The sequence below is a fragment of the Leucoraja erinacea genome, chromosome 12 (genome assembly GCF_028641065.1).
Source record: "Leucoraja erinacea ecotype New England chromosome 12, Leri_hhj_1, whole genome shotgun sequence".
NCBI lineage: Eukaryota > Metazoa > Chordata > Chondrichthyes > Rajiformes > Rajidae > Leucoraja > Leucoraja erinaceus.
The window spans coordinates 24655870-24673905 of record NC_073388.1 but is presented as its reverse complement, the minus strand read 5'-3'; the positions used below and the strand labels follow the sequence as shown (position 1 = coordinate 24673905).

General features: G+C 41.9%; 2 protein-coding genes across 2 annotated transcripts in view; both read right to left on the bottom strand.

Moving 5' to 3' along the window:
• pin4 (protein (peptidylprolyl cis/trans isomerase) NIMA-interacting, 4 (parvulin)) overlaps nt 1-18036 on the bottom strand; it is a 275834-nt gene that overhangs the window by 141716 nt on the left and 116082 nt on the right. The gene's annotated exons all lie outside the window — the stretch shown is intronic.
• sytl4 (synaptotagmin-like 4) overlaps nt 1-18036 on the bottom strand; it is a 60156-nt gene that overhangs the window by 19737 nt on the left and 22383 nt on the right. Inside the window, exons 4-11 of the mRNA XM_055643842.1 lie at nt 14076-14291; nt 11422-11531; nt 10599-10719; nt 9193-9318; nt 6320-6461; nt 2839-2935; nt 1920-2023; nt 737-823 (exon numbers count right to left, since the gene is read on the bottom strand). Coding sequence (XP_055499817.1) covers nt 737-823; nt 1920-2023; nt 2839-2935; nt 6320-6461; nt 9193-9318; nt 10599-10719; nt 11422-11531; nt 14076-14291 — 1003 coding nt within the window. The remainder of the gene's footprint in view (nt 1-736; nt 824-1919; nt 2024-2838; nt 2936-6319; nt 6462-9192; nt 9319-10598; nt 10720-11421; nt 11532-14075; nt 14292-18036) is intronic.

Genomic DNA, 18036 nt, shown 5'->3' with positions numbered 1-18036 from the left:
TCTTGACAATTACTCAGTATTCCCTGCTGGGGAGGCATGGACACAGAGAAATGTTACGTGAAAACAATAGCAAATTTGTCATAATAATTATATTTGAATAACGGCCACATGATTTGAGTTACAGGAAGTTGGTGACATGCCATGGTAACTTACGACATTGAGAATTAAATGTGCTTAACGGAAGATGGGAACAGACACAGACATTTCTTCCTTATGTAAAACCGATAAATAAAATGTAAATAAATTGGATAAGAACGTATTAGATTTGCCAATAGTAATGAAATCAAGGGCAATATTACTTTGTTTTCCAATGCCATTCAAGTTATAAAATCAGTCACTGAGATAGGAAAAGAGAATGAGCTAAGCCATAGGATAATGAGCATAGCTCCTAGGAAAAAGGAGGACAACATCCCAGAGATGTTAGATTAGGAAGTTAGTCATGCAGTGTACACTTCCACAATCTCTTGGACACAGGATGTGCCCAGTCTGAACTTCAAGTTACACAAAATGAGATATCTCTTGCATCATACTAATCAGCCTTAACCAGTATGATATACCTTACTGTGAATCATCTTGGTGATTTGTGTTTCAATAGGACAATGAACATTATTTTCTCCACATTCAAACAACAAATGCCCAAGATATTTAACTATATATATTTCTATAAACACAAACTGAGGATTTATATATATAAATATAGCGATATAAAAAGACAATATTTTGCTGAGGAACTTACCACAGAACTTCCACTCTTGAGACTATGACGAGGATTTGTCAAACGGTGGATTGTCACCAGTTTATCAATATCCTCTTCCTCCTCATCCTGTCAAAAGATAAAGAGTATAACTAAATCTAAACCTCGGAAAACATTATATCCATAAAGCACCCACGATCAAGTTGCCACTGTAAACTGCACGACTAACTGTTCAAACATTGACTGGCATACAATTTTATCTTTATGTAAAAAAAAATATTTTATTTCCCCACTCCTGATTTTAGAAAATCCAACATCACTCCTGGTGTTGTTCCTAAATCAGACACTCAAAAATGCTTCCGAGCAATCCTGGATCATCCCACTTCCCCATCATTTCACATTTGTTGCTGTGTTTCATTGTATTGCTGTTTACTCTAGGAGCTTCATGCAAACAAGGATTTTCACCCTTGTGAATATACCAATAACATGACTGTTTTTAAAATGCTGATTTGGTACAAAGAGCTGGGTTTCTTTCTTTTTACTCTATCGACCTTTGTGCTTACACACTACAATATGGTACTTCTAAAACAAAATTCCATCAGCATTTCTTCCTTTCTCTTGATTGATTTACTCCCCTCACTTTATTTTTTTTGAACAGTCATTGCAATGTTCTATAAAGTAGGAATGAGGGCATGCTCATCAGATCCAAGTTGTATTGGCACAGGCCCAAGAGAGGGCCATTCATTTATTGGATTGTACTTTTAACCATGTAAATCTAGACCTCAAGCAAATTACATACCGTAGAAGAGGAATTTGTGGAGTGCAGTGTGTCAGGGATGGTTTATTAGAACTGTATGTTACAGAACCTACCCTTGCTGTTTCAGATTTGGTCATCTGTAATGAAGTAGGATTAACAAAAATGTTGCGGTCAAGGATTCTCTAGGAGCAGTGAGCTCAACATAGAATCCTCAATAGTTTGAGGGCAAACGCCCAGCATCTGCAACTAATGTACTCCACCTAATTAAAGGTTATTACAAGGTTCACTGGGTCAGAGAGTAACAGGGCAGTGTATACGCAGTGACATATATTTAAACAGCTAGTTCATAATGCAGCATATAAAGGGTTCCCAGGAGAAACCTCCCATGGTTAACAAAAAGTAAAGCAAAATATAAACTATGTGAGGAGGTGATCAGGCTATGGGGGTAAAGTTCATTTCTAAACTGACCTGTTCCACATTGAGACCTGGAACTGACCGACTGCGGTCTCCCATGGAATCCTCTTTGTTAGCAGAATCCGATACGCGGAGATCCATCACTGATTTACTGTAATCTAATGGGGATTTGAACATAATGTTAATATCACAGAACACAACGCAAGAACACCCTGTTCTTCCAAGATGCCTCTGTTCTTCCAAGTTCCCAGACATTCCAAAAAATGTCACCATGAATTTCCCCGTGAAGTGCGATTATTTGTTTCTTTGTGACCGAGGGATGTACCAGACTTGCTCTGCTCATGTTATTCAGAAGTGCACAATGTGACATGGATTGAAGTTTCATCCTTCTCACCAAATATTTGGCCTCTTCAACTCTGCAAGCAAGAGTGGCCTGTGGAATATTTGCACAATGGTTTGCTGGGCAACCATTGCTGATTAATAGACACAGAATGCTGGAGTAACTCAGCGGGACAGGCAGTATCTCTGGAGAGACGGAATGGATGGCGTTTCGGATTGAGACCCTTCTTCAGACTGATCTCCAGAGATGCTGCCAGTCCAGCTGAGTTACACCAGCATTTTGTGTCTATCTTCGATTTAAACTAGCATCTGCAGTTCCTTCCCATACATTGCTGATTAATGGTGAACCAAACAGATTAACTTGAAAATTATTACACTCATTTTATGAAAACTCTCCATGGTCTGGGTCCTCCCCACCACTGTAATTGCCACAAGCCAATCATAATCCTTATTTTCGCCTTTAAAATGCTTGTCTATGCTAATTTATTTCACCATCCTTTTGTCAGCTGCCCCAGTATCACTTTATATGGTTCTGTGTCATATTAGGATTGATCATTAATTGCTGTGAAATATTTTGCAATAAATGTAGGCTAAGTATACTTTTGACTTAATCCAATTCACTACTAAATCTCACCTGTGGGATTTAGAATAGATTTTGCATTTCTCTTAAACGTGCCTTCTGAAACATTTTCATCCGCTGAAATTCTGCCGTGCATTTTTTTGCGAGTTTCCTATGGAGAAGAAAAGATTATAGACAATAGACAGACAATAGGTGCAGGAGTAGGCCATTCGGCCCTTCGAGCCAGCACCGCCATTCAATGTGATCATGGCTGATCATCCACATTCAGTACCCCGTTCCTGCCTTCTCCCCATATACCCTGACTCCGCTACCTGTAGGAGCCTTATCTAGCTCTCTTTTTAAAGTATCCAGAGAACCGGCCTCCACCGCCTTCTGAGGCATAGAATTCCACAGACTCAAAACTCTCTGTGTGAAAAGTGTTTCCTCATCTCCGATCTAAACGGCTTACCCCTTAATGGCTTTACCTCTTAAACTGTGGTCCCTGGTTCTGGACTCCCCCAATGTCGGGAACATGTTTCCTGCCTCTAGCATGTCCAAACCCTTAATAATCTTATATGTTTCAATAAGAAACCCTCTCATCCTTCAAAATTCCAGAGTATACATGCCCAGCCATTCCATTCTCTCAACAGACCCGCCATCAATTAACCTTGTGAACCTACGCTGCACTCCCTCAATAGCACACAATACTCCAGGTGTGGTCTCACTAGGGCCCTGTACGTATTTTTTAAATAAACTATTTTGAATACATTAGATCTACATCTGAGATCTTTGTTTTAAAGTTAATGTATATTTCAAACATGCCAAGAGGTGTCCTCTTTTGAAATAATATGTTAAAAACTGAAGTGTCAGAAAATATGGAAACACTTCTTGATCCATTGTAGTAAGAAGCGCCTCAGATTATTTCTTCACTCTCCAATTTATTTTGTTTTTATTTGATAGAACTGTGTGGTTTAGTAAGACATTTCAGAAGGGTGTTATGAATCAGACATATTTATGTGGATTTATGTGGAAATTGACGAGGGTAAAGCAGTGGATGTTGTCTATATGGACTTTAGTAAGGCCTTTGACAAGGTTCCTCATGGAAGGTTGGTTAAGAAGGTTCAACTGTTGGGTATAAATGCAGGAGTAGCAAGATGGATTCAACAGTGGCTGAATGGGAGAAGCCAGAGGGTAATGGTGGATGGTTGTTTGTCGGGTTGGAGGCAGGTGACTAGTGGGGTGCCTCAGGGATCGGTGTTGGGTCCTTTGTTGTTTGTCATGTACATCAATGATCTGGATGAAGGTGTGGTAAATTGGATTAGTAAGTATGCAGATGATACCAAGATAGGGGGTGTTGTGGATAATGAAGAGGATTTCCAAAGTCTACAGAGTGATTTAGGCCATTTGGAAGAATGGGCTGAAAGATGGCAGATGGAGTTTAATGCTGATAAATGTGAGGTGCTACACCTTGGCAGGACAAATCAAAATAGGACGTACATGGTAAATGGTAGGGAATTGAAGAATACAGTTGAAGAGAGGGATCTGGGAATAACCGTGCATAGTTCCTTGAAGGTGGAATCTCAAGGGTAGTAAAGAAAGCTTTTGGTATGCTAGTCTTTATAAATCAGAGCATTGAGTATAGAAGCTGGGATGTAATGTTAAAATTGTACAAGGAATTGGTGAGACCAAATCTGGAGTATGGTGTACAAGTTTGGTCGCCCAATTATAGGAAGGATGTCAACAAAATAGAGAGAGTACAAAGGAGATTTACTAGAATGTTGCCTGGGTTTCAACAACTAAGTTACAGAGAAAGGTTGAATAAGTTAGGTCTTTATTCTCTGGAGCGCAGAAGGTTAAGGGGGGACTTGATAGAGGTCTTTAAAATGATGAGTGGGATAGACAGAGTTGATGTGGATCAGCTTTTCCCTTTGAGAATAGGGAAGATTCAAACAAGAGGACGTGACTTCAGAATTAAGGGACAGAAGTTTAGGGGTAACATGAGGGGGAACTTCTTTACTCAGAGAGTGGTAGCGGTATGGAATGAGCTTCCAGTGGAAGTGGTGGAGGCAGGTTCGTTGGTATCATTTAAAAATAAATTGGATAGGCATATGGATGAGAAGGGAATGGAGGGTTATGGTATGAGTGCAGGCAGGTGGGACTAATGGAAAATAATTGTTCGGCACGGACTTGTAGGGCCGAGATGGCCCGTTTCCATGCTGTAATTGTTATATGGTTATATGGTTATTTGGAATCATACATTGATCAGAAAGGGTAAAGCTGACAGGTTTCCTTCCTTACTCTTCAAGGGCTAATAGGGACGTGTACTAAATAATGGAAACATCTACATCCCTTGAGTAAGTAAAAAATAACTGTAGTCTCCTGCCATCCTCGAATGTGATATAATTGCAGGGATCCAGTAGCCCAGACTTTTGTGGACTAATGAAGGAGAAACAGCAAATATTTACTGCTGGATTTCCACGAATTTGTGTATGAATGTGGAACTCATTTATCAGTTTAGTTTATTGTCACGTACTGTACACTGAGGCACAGTGATAAGCTTTTGTTGTGTGCTAACCAGTCAGCGGAGAGACAATGCATGATTACAATCGAGCCAATTGCATAGATACATAATAAAGGAATAACGTTTAGTGCAAGGTAAAGCCAGTAAAGTCTGATCAAAGATATTCAGAGGGTCACCAAGATAGTAGTTCAGGACTGCTCTCTAGTTGTGGTAAGATGCTTCAGTTGCCTGATAACAGCTAGGAAGAAACTCCCTGAATCTGGAGGTGTGCGTTTTCACACTTCTATACCTTCTGCCCAATGGGAGAGGGGAGTAGAGGGAGTGACCAGGGTGCGACTTATCCTTGATTATGCTGCTGGCCTTGCCGAGGCAGCTTGGGGTATAAATGGAGTCAATGGAAGGGAGGTTGGTTTGTGCGATGATCTGGGCTGCATCCACAATTCGCTGCAATTTCTTGCAATCCTGATAAAATGTTTTCTATGGCGCTTCTGGAGGTTGCTGTAATTAGCTGGGAAGCTGGCAGCTCCTTCTCCATAGAGTCCACCTGGAGTTCAGCAAAGGAGCAGGACCCTGGACTAATTTTCTTAATACAGGGTTTACAAACAAGAGAGAAATTTGTACCAGATTCCATCAGAGATAATCTCTTGGTGATTTTCATGGAAATAGCTGCAGGAGCCTTGGATAAGAGGTTGGTAATTATAAAAAACTTCTACATAATTGATCATCTCAAAGGCACTTTATTAAAATATTTTACTTGGAGTTATTTATTGCAGTTTTGTGTGCCAAATAACCTATTTATATCTGCCCCTCTCAAAACCTTTCATGCTTGTTTTGAACCCAAAACGTCCTTGCAAATTCAAATTTGTCAGATGGTTTGCACAATTTGTCATATGCAGCTCCATATATTTTATGTAGTTGGCTCCTCACGTCGCCACTGAGCCATTTCTAAAATAAAACTGAGAGGTAAGCAATAAATAGAACTTTGTCAGATATAAACAATAAATAAGATGAGGCAGGGAGAGTATTTTGCAGTACGTTATCTGAGTCAGCTTTCATGTTGGCTTTGCTGATGGCCATTGGCGTTGACGTGGCTGGAAGAGTCATGTTGCCTATGACGACTCTGGGAATGGGAAGGACAATCCCATTACCGAGGTTACTCTCAGTTAAGGAACTCCGCCTGGAAAAAAATAAAACAGCATATTTACAAAGACCTTTAAAACTCGACATACATGGAAGAAACTGCCCATCACCTGGGATTGTGAGAGTCTTAAAAAACATCCTGAAAGGTTATTTATATTGCTCTTTTGCTGCATTTACAACAAATATGGATTAATTTGCCTCACAATGACATAAAAAATATTTGAAAGAGCACTCAGGATCTACAATGGTCATAACATGATGAAGCTATCGAAATTATATTTCTTATCCCTCTTGATTTTAAAATAACACTGAAAATTCTGATTGATTTACTTGTCTCTGCGATACTTCAGCAGTTTAGAATCTGAACCCATTACTTCAAATTTTGGGTAATATTTTAAGCCATGGCTTAATTCAACGCTAGACATTCTGACAAATGACAACGCTAGACATTCTGACATGATTCCATTTTTAAAGTTCAGTTTCAAACATCTGTTGATTAACATGTTTATTAAGTAGGTGAACTCCAGCAAACAGCATACACAGAGGTATACTTAATCAAACATATTACTGAATAAACATTGTTTGTGGCAGATGCTTTGTGTGACTTTTGATTTTGTTTGCATCTATATTGCTGATAATTTGTCACTCGCCCTTCCCACTGCAGAATCACTGAAAATCATTGAACATGTGTTGTTTGCTTATGTTAGCCGCCAAGAGTGTATATGGCAGCCTTTGGTCGATGGAGGAAACGGATGTTTGGAGATCAATGATCTCAACCTTGGCACAAAAGCCACGGTCTACTGGGCCGCAGTGAAGCTTTCCCCCTTTTAATTTTTGAGATCTGGACTATCTAGAGTCGGCATCTCAATGGAAAAATACTCCAATGATGTGATTCCAAAATTCTTCTAAATTTACTGGAAGGATAAATGAACTCAGTGACCTTTCCCAGGCCACTAATCCCAGCACTAAGACTCTCGATTGGTTACATTGGGCTGGCCATGCCATTCCACTGCCCGACATTAGGCTCCCTGAAAAGAGTCTCTATTCTGAACTCTCCGACCAGAGGTTCCCAGCTTGAAAGAGAAAAACGTTCAAAGAGATGTACAACACTTACTATAGGAAGTGCAATGTAATCAGCAGTAGAGGGTTGAGGAAAAAAAGTTACTACATTTACACCTAAAGAGTAATGAAACTGGTTTGCCTTGACCAACATCTTCAAGGCCTTGAGCATATCTATACTATTTCTAAAAGTCTCACCTTGACCACTTCCTGTCTACGTTGTAAATACATTTTAGAAAAAAAAACACCAGCCTATATCGCTATGATTTTTTCGCCATCTTACTCACCGCCCTCCTCTCCTCCAACTGCCCTGAGGTTTTTTCCGATCGGTGAAATAATAAAAAAGTTATGAATGTTTAAAAAAATCGTGAGATCAGCAGTTTGGTCTTCTAACTTGTCCGTCACCATGATGAAGGTAAAGCCCCTTCCGGAGGGCCAGAGAATAAAGCCCCGAAGGCTGGACACGAGTCAGTCACTCCGGAAGACCGTGAGTGAGAGTTGAGTCCAGAATTGTGAGTCTATGCTGTGAGTGAACTGAACTGTGAGTCTGCACTGTGCTGCCTGAGCTGAATTGAATGGTTGGTCTGCACTGTGCTGCTTGAACTGAATTGAAGGGTTGGTCTGCACTGTGCTGCTTGAACTGAATTGAAGGGTTGGTCTGCACTGTGCTGCTCATTCCGGAAGTCCCGCTCACTGCGGAAGTCCCGCTCAGGGGAGAGGCCACGCTCAACCGCGTGAGTAGATTCAAGACAGTTTTACTGTCATATATATGTTGTGTGTGAATGTGTGTGAGAGATGGTGTGTGTGTGTGAGATGGAGGGTTTAAATGTGTGAGATGGAGTGTATATGTGTGTGTGTGTGTGTGTTGGATTGTGTGTGTCAGGTGGAGTGTGTGTGTGTGTGTGATGGAGGATGTGTGTGTGTGTGTGTGATGGAGGATGTGTGTGTGTGTGTGTGTGTGTGTGTGTGTCTGTGTGCCCACCAGCCGTGAGTGAGTCAACTGCCGGCCCACCAGGCGTGAGTGACTGAGCTGCCAGCCCACCAGGCCGGAGCTGCCAGCCCACCAGGACCGAGTGACTGAGCTGCCAGCCCAAGAATTCATTCGGCCCACAATGTCCATACTAGCCTTTTGGAAACCAGTCCCTTTGGCCCACAACACCCATACCAGCGCTCCAGAAAGCCCACCCCCACAGGCCGCCAATATTGGAATTGGTGGAGAGGTGGAATATTGCGTTGGGGGACCAGCCCTCCCGTGTGAACATGGGACCCATCGTAGTCTAGTATTGAACTAGATGTTTAGTTTAGTTTAGTTTATTGTCATGTGTACCAAGGTACAATGAAAAGCTTTTGTTGCATGCTAACCACTCAGCAGAAAGACTCAGTATAGATACACGATAAGGGAATAAAAGGAATGTGGGGTTAGAGTTCCTGCCGGGGGACTGGGGACAATGCATATAAAAGGACTGCCAGAAACAAACCTAAGTGAGCCATTTCCTGACCCATCAGATAATTGGGATATCTGATTAGTGGAGTTTTATTACAAAACATCTCAGAGGTATGTTATCAAATAAAATATGGTGCATGCCATGTAAGAAGTTAGTCAGTCAATATACCCAAAACTTGGTCAAAAAGCCAGTTTATAAGGAAATAAATTAACCTAAAATTTCTATTTAATCCAACGGATTTCAGGACATCCGTATATCCCTCACCTGGAATTGTTAGGTGTGCTGTGATTTGAGGCAAATTGTGGATTGTTGTGGCTGCCGACACTCACACGCCCAGTGGACTCTGTATCGCTTGGATGATCAGAAGCCTCTCGGGCTTCAGACTGGTCACTATCAAAAGTCACAGATAGATGGATTAATTATTTTACTGTTGATTCAGGGAAACATATTACTCATTTCATTCTTCTCACATGTTTCAAAGTCAAAATAACATTTTGTGAACCAAAAATAACACTGTGGGTAGCCTATCGATTTACTCTTAGTTTACAATAACCAGATTAATTCTACTTATTTGATCCCTCTACTGTTTATAAGTAACTGCAAAGTAAAATTTACAAGGGTTCATTTGATTTTGATCAAGGATAAATATCGCTGCATTGAATACATTGTATGTCTTTGCCTTGTAATTTAGAGGTCAAAGAAAAAAAGGACACAGTTAATAATCTTAAACTGTAAAATTTAGGCTTGTAATAAAATCATGGATCAGACTCTCCAGCTCCAACACATGGAGGAATTGGACCCATAGATATTAAATCCATAATGAAGCCTGCATGCATTGATTTGACATCAAATACAATTGTCTCCCTGAAGCTATAAAGTGCAGCAACTTGAAAGATTGTCCTTTTGCAGTACCAGTAATTAGCATAGATATTTTGCAATCTACTTTCTAAAGCATATCAAAATATCCGCTATGTAAAGGAAATTAGCATGTCACTTTTGCTAGATATTTACTGAATATGGGGTAAAGTTTCCATTGGAAGTCCCCTTGAGATACAGAATGAGATACAACAGAATTATTTTACAATCCTCGTTTTCTCCTCCTCTTCCCATTAATTGCCTTGGTCCTAGTCCAGTTTTATCTACTGATTATTGTAGCCCCCAATGTCCATTCTGAGCTCATGGACCTCCTTTGGCTGAGGGAACCAGGTTTGGCTGGAAAAGCTTCCAAAAAAAGTTTATTTTGAGACAATGTACGACTTTTCATCAGCAACTTTTCACCCTCGCTGAGGCTCAAGAGCATTGGAGATTTCAACAATGCTCCCATTTTTAGTATGTCTTGTATCCTTCGAATAGATGCAAGATTTCTTAACTTTCTTTTCCTTCTAAACCACAAAAAGGAATATCAGGGTAGAAATTCCTTACTATTTTGTAGATACTTAATGTATAACACAATAAAACATATGCAATAACAACGTTATAAAACATGGTTGTGTGAAATACATTGAAACCAAGTTTAGAAACAGATTTGAACGTGTATAATATTCTATACATTGGATTTTTCTTTATGGTTACTTACACATAAACTAAAATAAACAGATCAATGGCAAAATAAATCCTACGTTAATGACTTAAAAAATAACCTCCACCATATCCTAGATAATCGCACTCACCCAGAAACCTTGCCTCCATATTGAGAAATTTTCTGCTGTGCCTTTGCCTCAGTAATTTCCTTTGCCTCAACCGCCAGTGCCTGTTGTAGCAATGCCTGCCCTGCCGTCCCTCGCTTACCATCTGTGAAAAATTGAGAGGTATTTACCAGCTTTTACCATCCATGGTCCCAATTCATAACACCACCCATTCGCTCCCACAGTAAAAAAATAAATGGGATTGCACATTGCGTACAGAATAAAATGCACTCTACTAAAGCAACAGCTTACTTCAGTGTACCACATTTATCATAGTAAAACACCCTAAGAAACTTCACAGGCTTGGTCAGGGATACAAAAAAGACAACATTTGACATCATATTGTATAAGAAATCATTGAGTTATGCTAGATTTTAAGAAAAACCTTAAAGGTACAAGGAGTGATTTGGAAGTGTAGGTGAGAGGAATTATGTGAGTTTAGAGCTGAGGCAACTAACATGGAGCAATCAAGGATGCACAAGAGGCCAGAATTAGAGGATTCCGAAATCTTGAGGAGTTGTAGAAGTTTACCAAAGTTGGATGGAGGGACCTGAAACCAAGGGTGGAATGTGTCAAAAGGATTTAACTGGGATCCAGTGCAAGTCAATGAGCACAGGAGTCGTAGCCAAATACAACTTGGTGCGTGTTAGGACACAGGCAGCAGAGATTTGGACCGGCACCCATTTATGGTTGATGTAGGGTGGGAAGCTAAACTCCAAGGCTCAAGTTTTGAAAAAAGTTGAACATTATGCTTTATATATACATACCCATAACAGGTATTGACAATATGGATGCCTCTGTAACTTACCCCCATGTTTCTTCTTTAGTGATGCTCTTATAATATCACTACCAAAATCAATGCCGTGCTTTTTTGTTCGATTTTCAAAGAACCAATCTCCAGTCTGTTTCTTCAACTTTCTGAAGAACAAATAATTACATTAGCTGTGAACTTCCATTTTATTTGTCTTCAGCTGCGGAGGTGTATGTTAAGGCTTAGTCTAGACTGTACACTGCATTCTGAAAGTATTCAGACCCCTTCACCTTTTCCACATTTTGTTACGTTACAGCCTTATTCTAAAATGGATTAAATTCAGACTTGTCACAAATCCACTCCTGCATTGTCTTGGCTGTGTGCTTAGGCCGTTGTCCTGTTGGAAGGTGAACCTCCGCACCAGTCTGAGGTCCAGGACGCTCTGGAGCAGGTTTTCATGAAGGATCTCTCTGTACATCATTCCCTTCGTCTTTCCCACAACCCTGACTAGTCTCCCAGTTCCTGCCGCTGAAAAACATTCTCACAGCATAATGCTGCCACCACCATGCTTCACCGCAGGTATGGTATTGGCCAGATGATCAGCGGTGCCTGGTTTCCTCCAGACGTGACGTTTGGCATTCAGACCAAAGAGTTCAATCTTGGTTTCATCAGACCAGAGAATCTTGTTTCACATGTCTTTTGGCAAACTCCAAGCGGGCTGTCATGTGCCTTTTACTGAGGAGCGGCTTTCATCTGACCACTCTACCATAAAGGCCTGATTGGTGGAGTGCTGCAGATATAGTTGTCCTTCTGGAAGGTTCTCCCATCTCCACAGAGGAACTCTGGAGCTCTGTCAGAGTGACCATTGGGTTCTTGGTCACCTCCCTGACCAAGGCCCTTCTCCCCCGATTGCTCAGTTTGGCCGGGCGGCCAGCTCTATGAAGAGTCCTGGTGGTTCCAAAGTTCTTCCATTTAAGAATTACGGAGGCAACTGTGCATTTGGGGCCTGCAATGCTGCAGAAATTGTTTTATATCCTGCCTTAGATCTGTTACTCGACACAATCCTGTCTCGGAGGTCTACGGACAATTCCTTCGTCTTCATGGCTTGGTTTTTTCTCTGACATGCAATGTTAATTGTGGGACTTTATATAGACAGGCATGTGCCTTTCCAAATCATGTCCAATCATGATTTAATTTACCACTGGTGGACTCCAATCAAGTTGTAGAAACATCTCAAGTATAATCAATGGGAACAGGATGAACCTAAGCTCAATTTTGAGTGTCATAGCAAAGGGTCTGAATACTTATGGAAATCTCATATTTCAGTTATTTCTTTTTAGTTACTTTGCAAAAAATTCTAAACACCTGTTTTCTCTTCTTCATTCTGGGGTATTGTGTGTAGATCGATGATAAAAAAAAATATTGAATCCATTTTAAAATAAGGCTCTAATGTAACAAAATGTGGAAAAAGTGAAGGGGCCTGAATACTTTCTGAATGCACAGTATTTAGCAAAATGAAATAATTCTTAGCACTTTTGGACTAATTAACATCAACTACCACTTTTAACTCCAAAGTTATTGTTTCAAAGGTTTTGCATGCTTCGATCAAGAGAAATCCAATTAGCTCTCTTGCTGAAGCTTTGCTTAAAATGGCTGCTGGATGCCTAGCTTGTGGAAGGCACCTTATTGAAAAATTACATCAAGGATTATAATTATAATTCTGCAAATAAGTTTCAGAATGCCAGAGGTTTGGTTTTCTGCTACTGAAATTGAGTGAAGGAAATTACGTGATAGATACCTTCCTTTACTTATCACTTGTCAAGTTGGGAAGTGATACTTTAGTTTTTAGTTTTAGAGATACAGCATGGAAACAGGCCCTTCGGCCCACTGAGTCAGCACCGACTAGCGATCCCAGCACTTTAACTCTATTCTTCACACACTAGGGACAATTTACACATACACCAAGCCAATTAACCTACATACTGTAGGTCTTTGAAAGCGAAGATCTCGGAGAAAACCCACACGCGGTCATGGGGAGAACATGCAAACTCCGTACAGACAGCACCCGTAGTCGGGCTAGAACCTGGGTCTCCGCACTGCAAGCGCTGTAAGTCAGCAACTCAACCGCTGATACCACTGTGGCCGCCCCCCCGGTGAATTAGGGTCTATATTCTCAAATTAGTTTAACGATTGCATGTTCCAGACTGTATCTTGCTTCAAGTGGCTCTGAATCTCTAGTAGATGAGTAATTTTGTGATGTATCCCCTTCAACCATTCCCATTCCAGTACTTTGGTTCCTGTACTTTTGGATATCTTTGGAGTGCCATGACATCTTTGTGTCAAAATCAATTGTGACTCTTGATTGGTGGCAACAATGAAATTAAGCCAGGTAATGCAGCATTTTGGGGCAAATGTTAGCATTCCATTTTCAATCAAAGTATTCTCCCTTTGTCTATTGGGAAAAGTATGACCCTTGAAAAATAATAGACGACATAACTCAGTATAAACCTGACATTTTGATCTCCCAAGCATTTACTATTGCATAATCTGAGAGTGTTTTTATTCATTGCAGTGAGAGATCAGATACGTCCAGTTCCAGCTCACCCACCCCATTAATACATGGATTCTGTAGCTACACCACATGCATGAAGTACTCCATTCAGGCATTTTCTATATTTAAACAAAATGCGAGTAAATAAGTACACACTCACGACTCTTTGATGCATACGTTGCATTTCCATATTTGGTTTACACCTTCAGTGCCACACTCCTTGCACACCAGGTGGTTACACTGCTTGCACACACGCCCACTCTTAACAAAGCGACCAAGGCTCTTTTGACAGCGAGCACAAGTCTTGTCACTGTAGTCCAGGCTGCCACGTTTGGCTCCTTTACGCCGAATTTCCAGCAGCTCATTCTTCAACTTTCTTTAGAAAGAGACACAACAGTAAGGAGTGATTACGGGATCATTGAGCACAAACCCCGACATTGCACTGACAGATGACATCAATTATATTATTAACTTTTATTCTACACAACGGCACATCAAATCCAACTGCGCTACTTCAGATATGCTCTCCCGATGTGGATGAATCTCACAAGGTTGCTCTTGCTGTTTATTCCTATGGTGCTCAACATGTGGCCCATTGGTAACTAACACCTGGCCTGAATGAACTGTCTCTGTGGTCCACCCAGGCCTGGTTTTACCCCTCCAGGCTCAGGACACCAGCATCTCCTTTAGCGGCAGCCTGAATGAATGAATACGTTTATTGGCCAAGTATGTACACATACAAGGAATTTGCCTTGGTGCTCCGCTCGCAAGTAACAACACGACATACAGTAAACAATTAAGAATAAAACATTAGAACATTAAGAATAAAACATTATAGTTTAAATATGTGAATGAAATAAAATACCGGAGCAAAAGGAGGCAACAGACCTTTGGTTATTGAATACAGCTACTGCTCGTGGAAAAAAGCTGTTTTTATGTCTGGCTATGGCGGCTTTGACAGTCCAGAGTCGCCTTCCAGAGGGACATGCTTCAAAATGTTTGTTGCCGGGGTGAGAGAGGTCAGAGATTACCTTACCCACTCACTTCCTGGCCTTTGCAGTGTACAGTTCGTCAATGGGGGGGAAGGTTGCAGCCAACAACCTTCTCAGCTGATCGAACGATTCGCTGCAGCCTCCAGATGTTGTGCTTGGTGGCTGAGCCAAAGTCAACATGGGAAGCAAATAGGAACAACTTTGAGGCTGCTACTGAAGAATGTAGAATGGACATGTACACTGGATGTGACACTTGTGGTCAGAAACCCAGGGACCACGTTGGACTGAATTTTTCCAGGTTTGAGCCCAGAACCTTGTCCACATCCAGCTCTAGATCTAGTTTATTCATGGCTGATCATCTAAAATCAGTAACCTGTTTCTGCTTATTCCCCATATCCCTTGATTCTTTTAGCCCTAAGAGCTAAATCTTGAAAACATCCAGTGAATTGACCTCCACTGCCTTCTGTGGCACAGAATTCCACAGATTCACAACTGTCATGGTGAAGACATTTTTCCTTATCTCAGACCTAAATGGCCTACCCCTTATTGTTAAACTGCGACACCTGGTTCTGGACCCCCCAACATTGGGAACATTTTCCTGCATCTAGCCTGTCGAATTCTTCAAGAATTTATATGTTTCTATGATCCCATCTCATCCTTTTAAATTCCAGTGAATACACGCCCAGTCGACCAATTCTTTAATCATATGTCAGTCCCGCTATCCCGGGAATTAACCTGGTGAACCTACGCTGTGCTCCCTCAATAGCAATAATGTCATTCCTCAAATTAAGAGACAAAAATTGCATACAATACTCCAGGTGCGGTTTTACCAGGGCCCTGTACAACTGCAGTGGGACCTCCTTGCTCCTAAACTCAATAATCTCGCAATGAAGGCCAACATGCCATTAGCTTTCTTCATTACCTGCTGTACCTGATGCTTCCTTTCAGTGACTGATGTACAAGCACACCCAAAGATCCTATAGCGGAGCAAGATAGGCTACTCCTGCGAAATGCAATGGGCTGACGTGTAGTACGCTACGGAGGGGATCCTGGGCATTTTTCCCTGCCCATTTTAGTAACCGGAACCTACCCAACCCGACCCGACTCGCAGTGTAATCAACGTTGCGTGGGACCAGTTTGTGTGTGTGATTCTGTCATAATTCTGTCAGTTCATACTTCTGTTAATTATAACCATATAACCATATAACAATCACAGCACGGAAACAGGCCATCTCGACCCTTCTAGTCCGTGCCGAACACATAATCTCCCCTAGTCCCATATACCTACGCTCAGACCATAACCCTCCATTCCCTTCCCATCCATATAACTATCCAATTTATTTTTAAATGATAAAAACGAACCTGCCTCCACCACCTTCACTGGAAGCTCATTCCACACAGCTACCACTCTCTGAGTAAAGAAGTTCCCCCTCATGTTACCCCTAAACTTCAGTCCCTTAATTCTCATGTCATGTCCCCTTGTTTGAATCTTCCCTACTCTCAGTGGGAAAAGCTTTTCCACGTCTACTCTGTCTATCTCCTCTCATCATTTTAAAAACCTCTATCAAGTCCCCCCTTAACCTTCTGCGCTCCAAAGAATAAAGCCCTTTGTTCAACCTTTCTCTGTAACTAAGTTGCTGAAACCCAGGCAACATTCTAGTAAATCTCCTCTGTACTCTCTCTATTTTGTTGACATCCTTCCTATAATTAGGCGACCAAAATTGTACACCATACTCCAGAATTGGCCTCACCAATGCCTTGTACAATTTTAACATTACATCCCAACTTCTATACTCAATGCTCTGATTTATAAAGGCCAGCACACCAAAAGCTTTCTGTCAAGATTCTTGTCAAGAATAAAATTTGACTGGTAATTGTCTTTTTTAATGTTTTTTAAATCATTTCTTCTTAAATAGCTCATAAGCTGTGTTTGAGTTGATTTTGTAGTAACTGGAACCTACCGACCCGACCCGACTCGCAGTTTAATCAACGTTGCGGGGGAACAGCTTTTGTGCGTGATATAGGGTTAGATTCATAATTCTGTTAGTTCATACGTCTTGTTAAAGAATACAATGTTTATAAACACACATACATGAATGTGATATAAATGTATATAATCATATAACACACACAATTATGTTTCTTCTGATTTTTATATCCAATGATGAACTTTATTTCAGACTAGACAAGGGACATTAAATAAAAAACATTGTAAACCTCAACCTGTGGCAGGGAATTCCATAAATTCACAACTCTCTGGGCGAAAAAGTTTTTTCTCATCTCACTCTTAAATGGCCTCCCCTTTATTCTGAGTGTGGCCCCTGGTTCTGGGCTCGCCCAACATTGGGAACATTTTTCCTGCATCTAACTTGTCCAGTCATTTTATAATTTTATATTTTTCTGTAAGATATCCCCTCATCCTTCTAAACTCCAGTGAATACAAGCTTAGTCTTTTCAATCTACAATATATACTAGACTAAGTGCAGACCCGTTGGGTCTGTTCCCCCAACGTGCGGTTGTGTGGGGGGAGGGGGGGGGGGGGGGGGAGGGGGAGGCGGGGGGGGGGGGGGGGGAGGGGGGGAGAGAGGGAGGGAGAGAGAGAGAGGGGGAGAGAGAGAGGGATAGAAAGAGGGAGGGGGGGGGGGGGGAGAGGGGGGGGGAGAGAGAGGGGGAGAGAGAGAGGGGGGAGACAGAGAGAGGGGCAGAGAGAGAGAGGGGGGGAGAGAGAGGGGGGGGAGGGGAGAGGAGAGGGGGGGGAGGGGAGAGGGGGGGAGGGGGGGGGGGAGGGGAGGGGGGGGGAGAGGGGGGGGGGGGAGGGAGGGGGGGGGGGGGGTGAAGGGGGGGGGGGGAGGGGGGGAGGGGGGAGAGGGAAGGGAGAGGGAGAGAGGGGGAGGGGGGGAGAGAGGGGGGGGGGGAGAGGGAGAGGGAGGGGGGGAGAGAGGGAGGGAGGGGGAGAGAGAGAGAGAGAGAGGGGGGGGGAGAGAGGGGGGAGAGAGAGAGAGAAGAAAGGGAGAGAGACAGGAGGAGAGAGGGAAAGAGAGAGACATAGGGAGAGAGTGAGGTGGGGAGAGAGGAGGGGAGAGAGAGAGAGTGCCTTTTAACTTCAACCAAACCCCCCAAACAAGATGC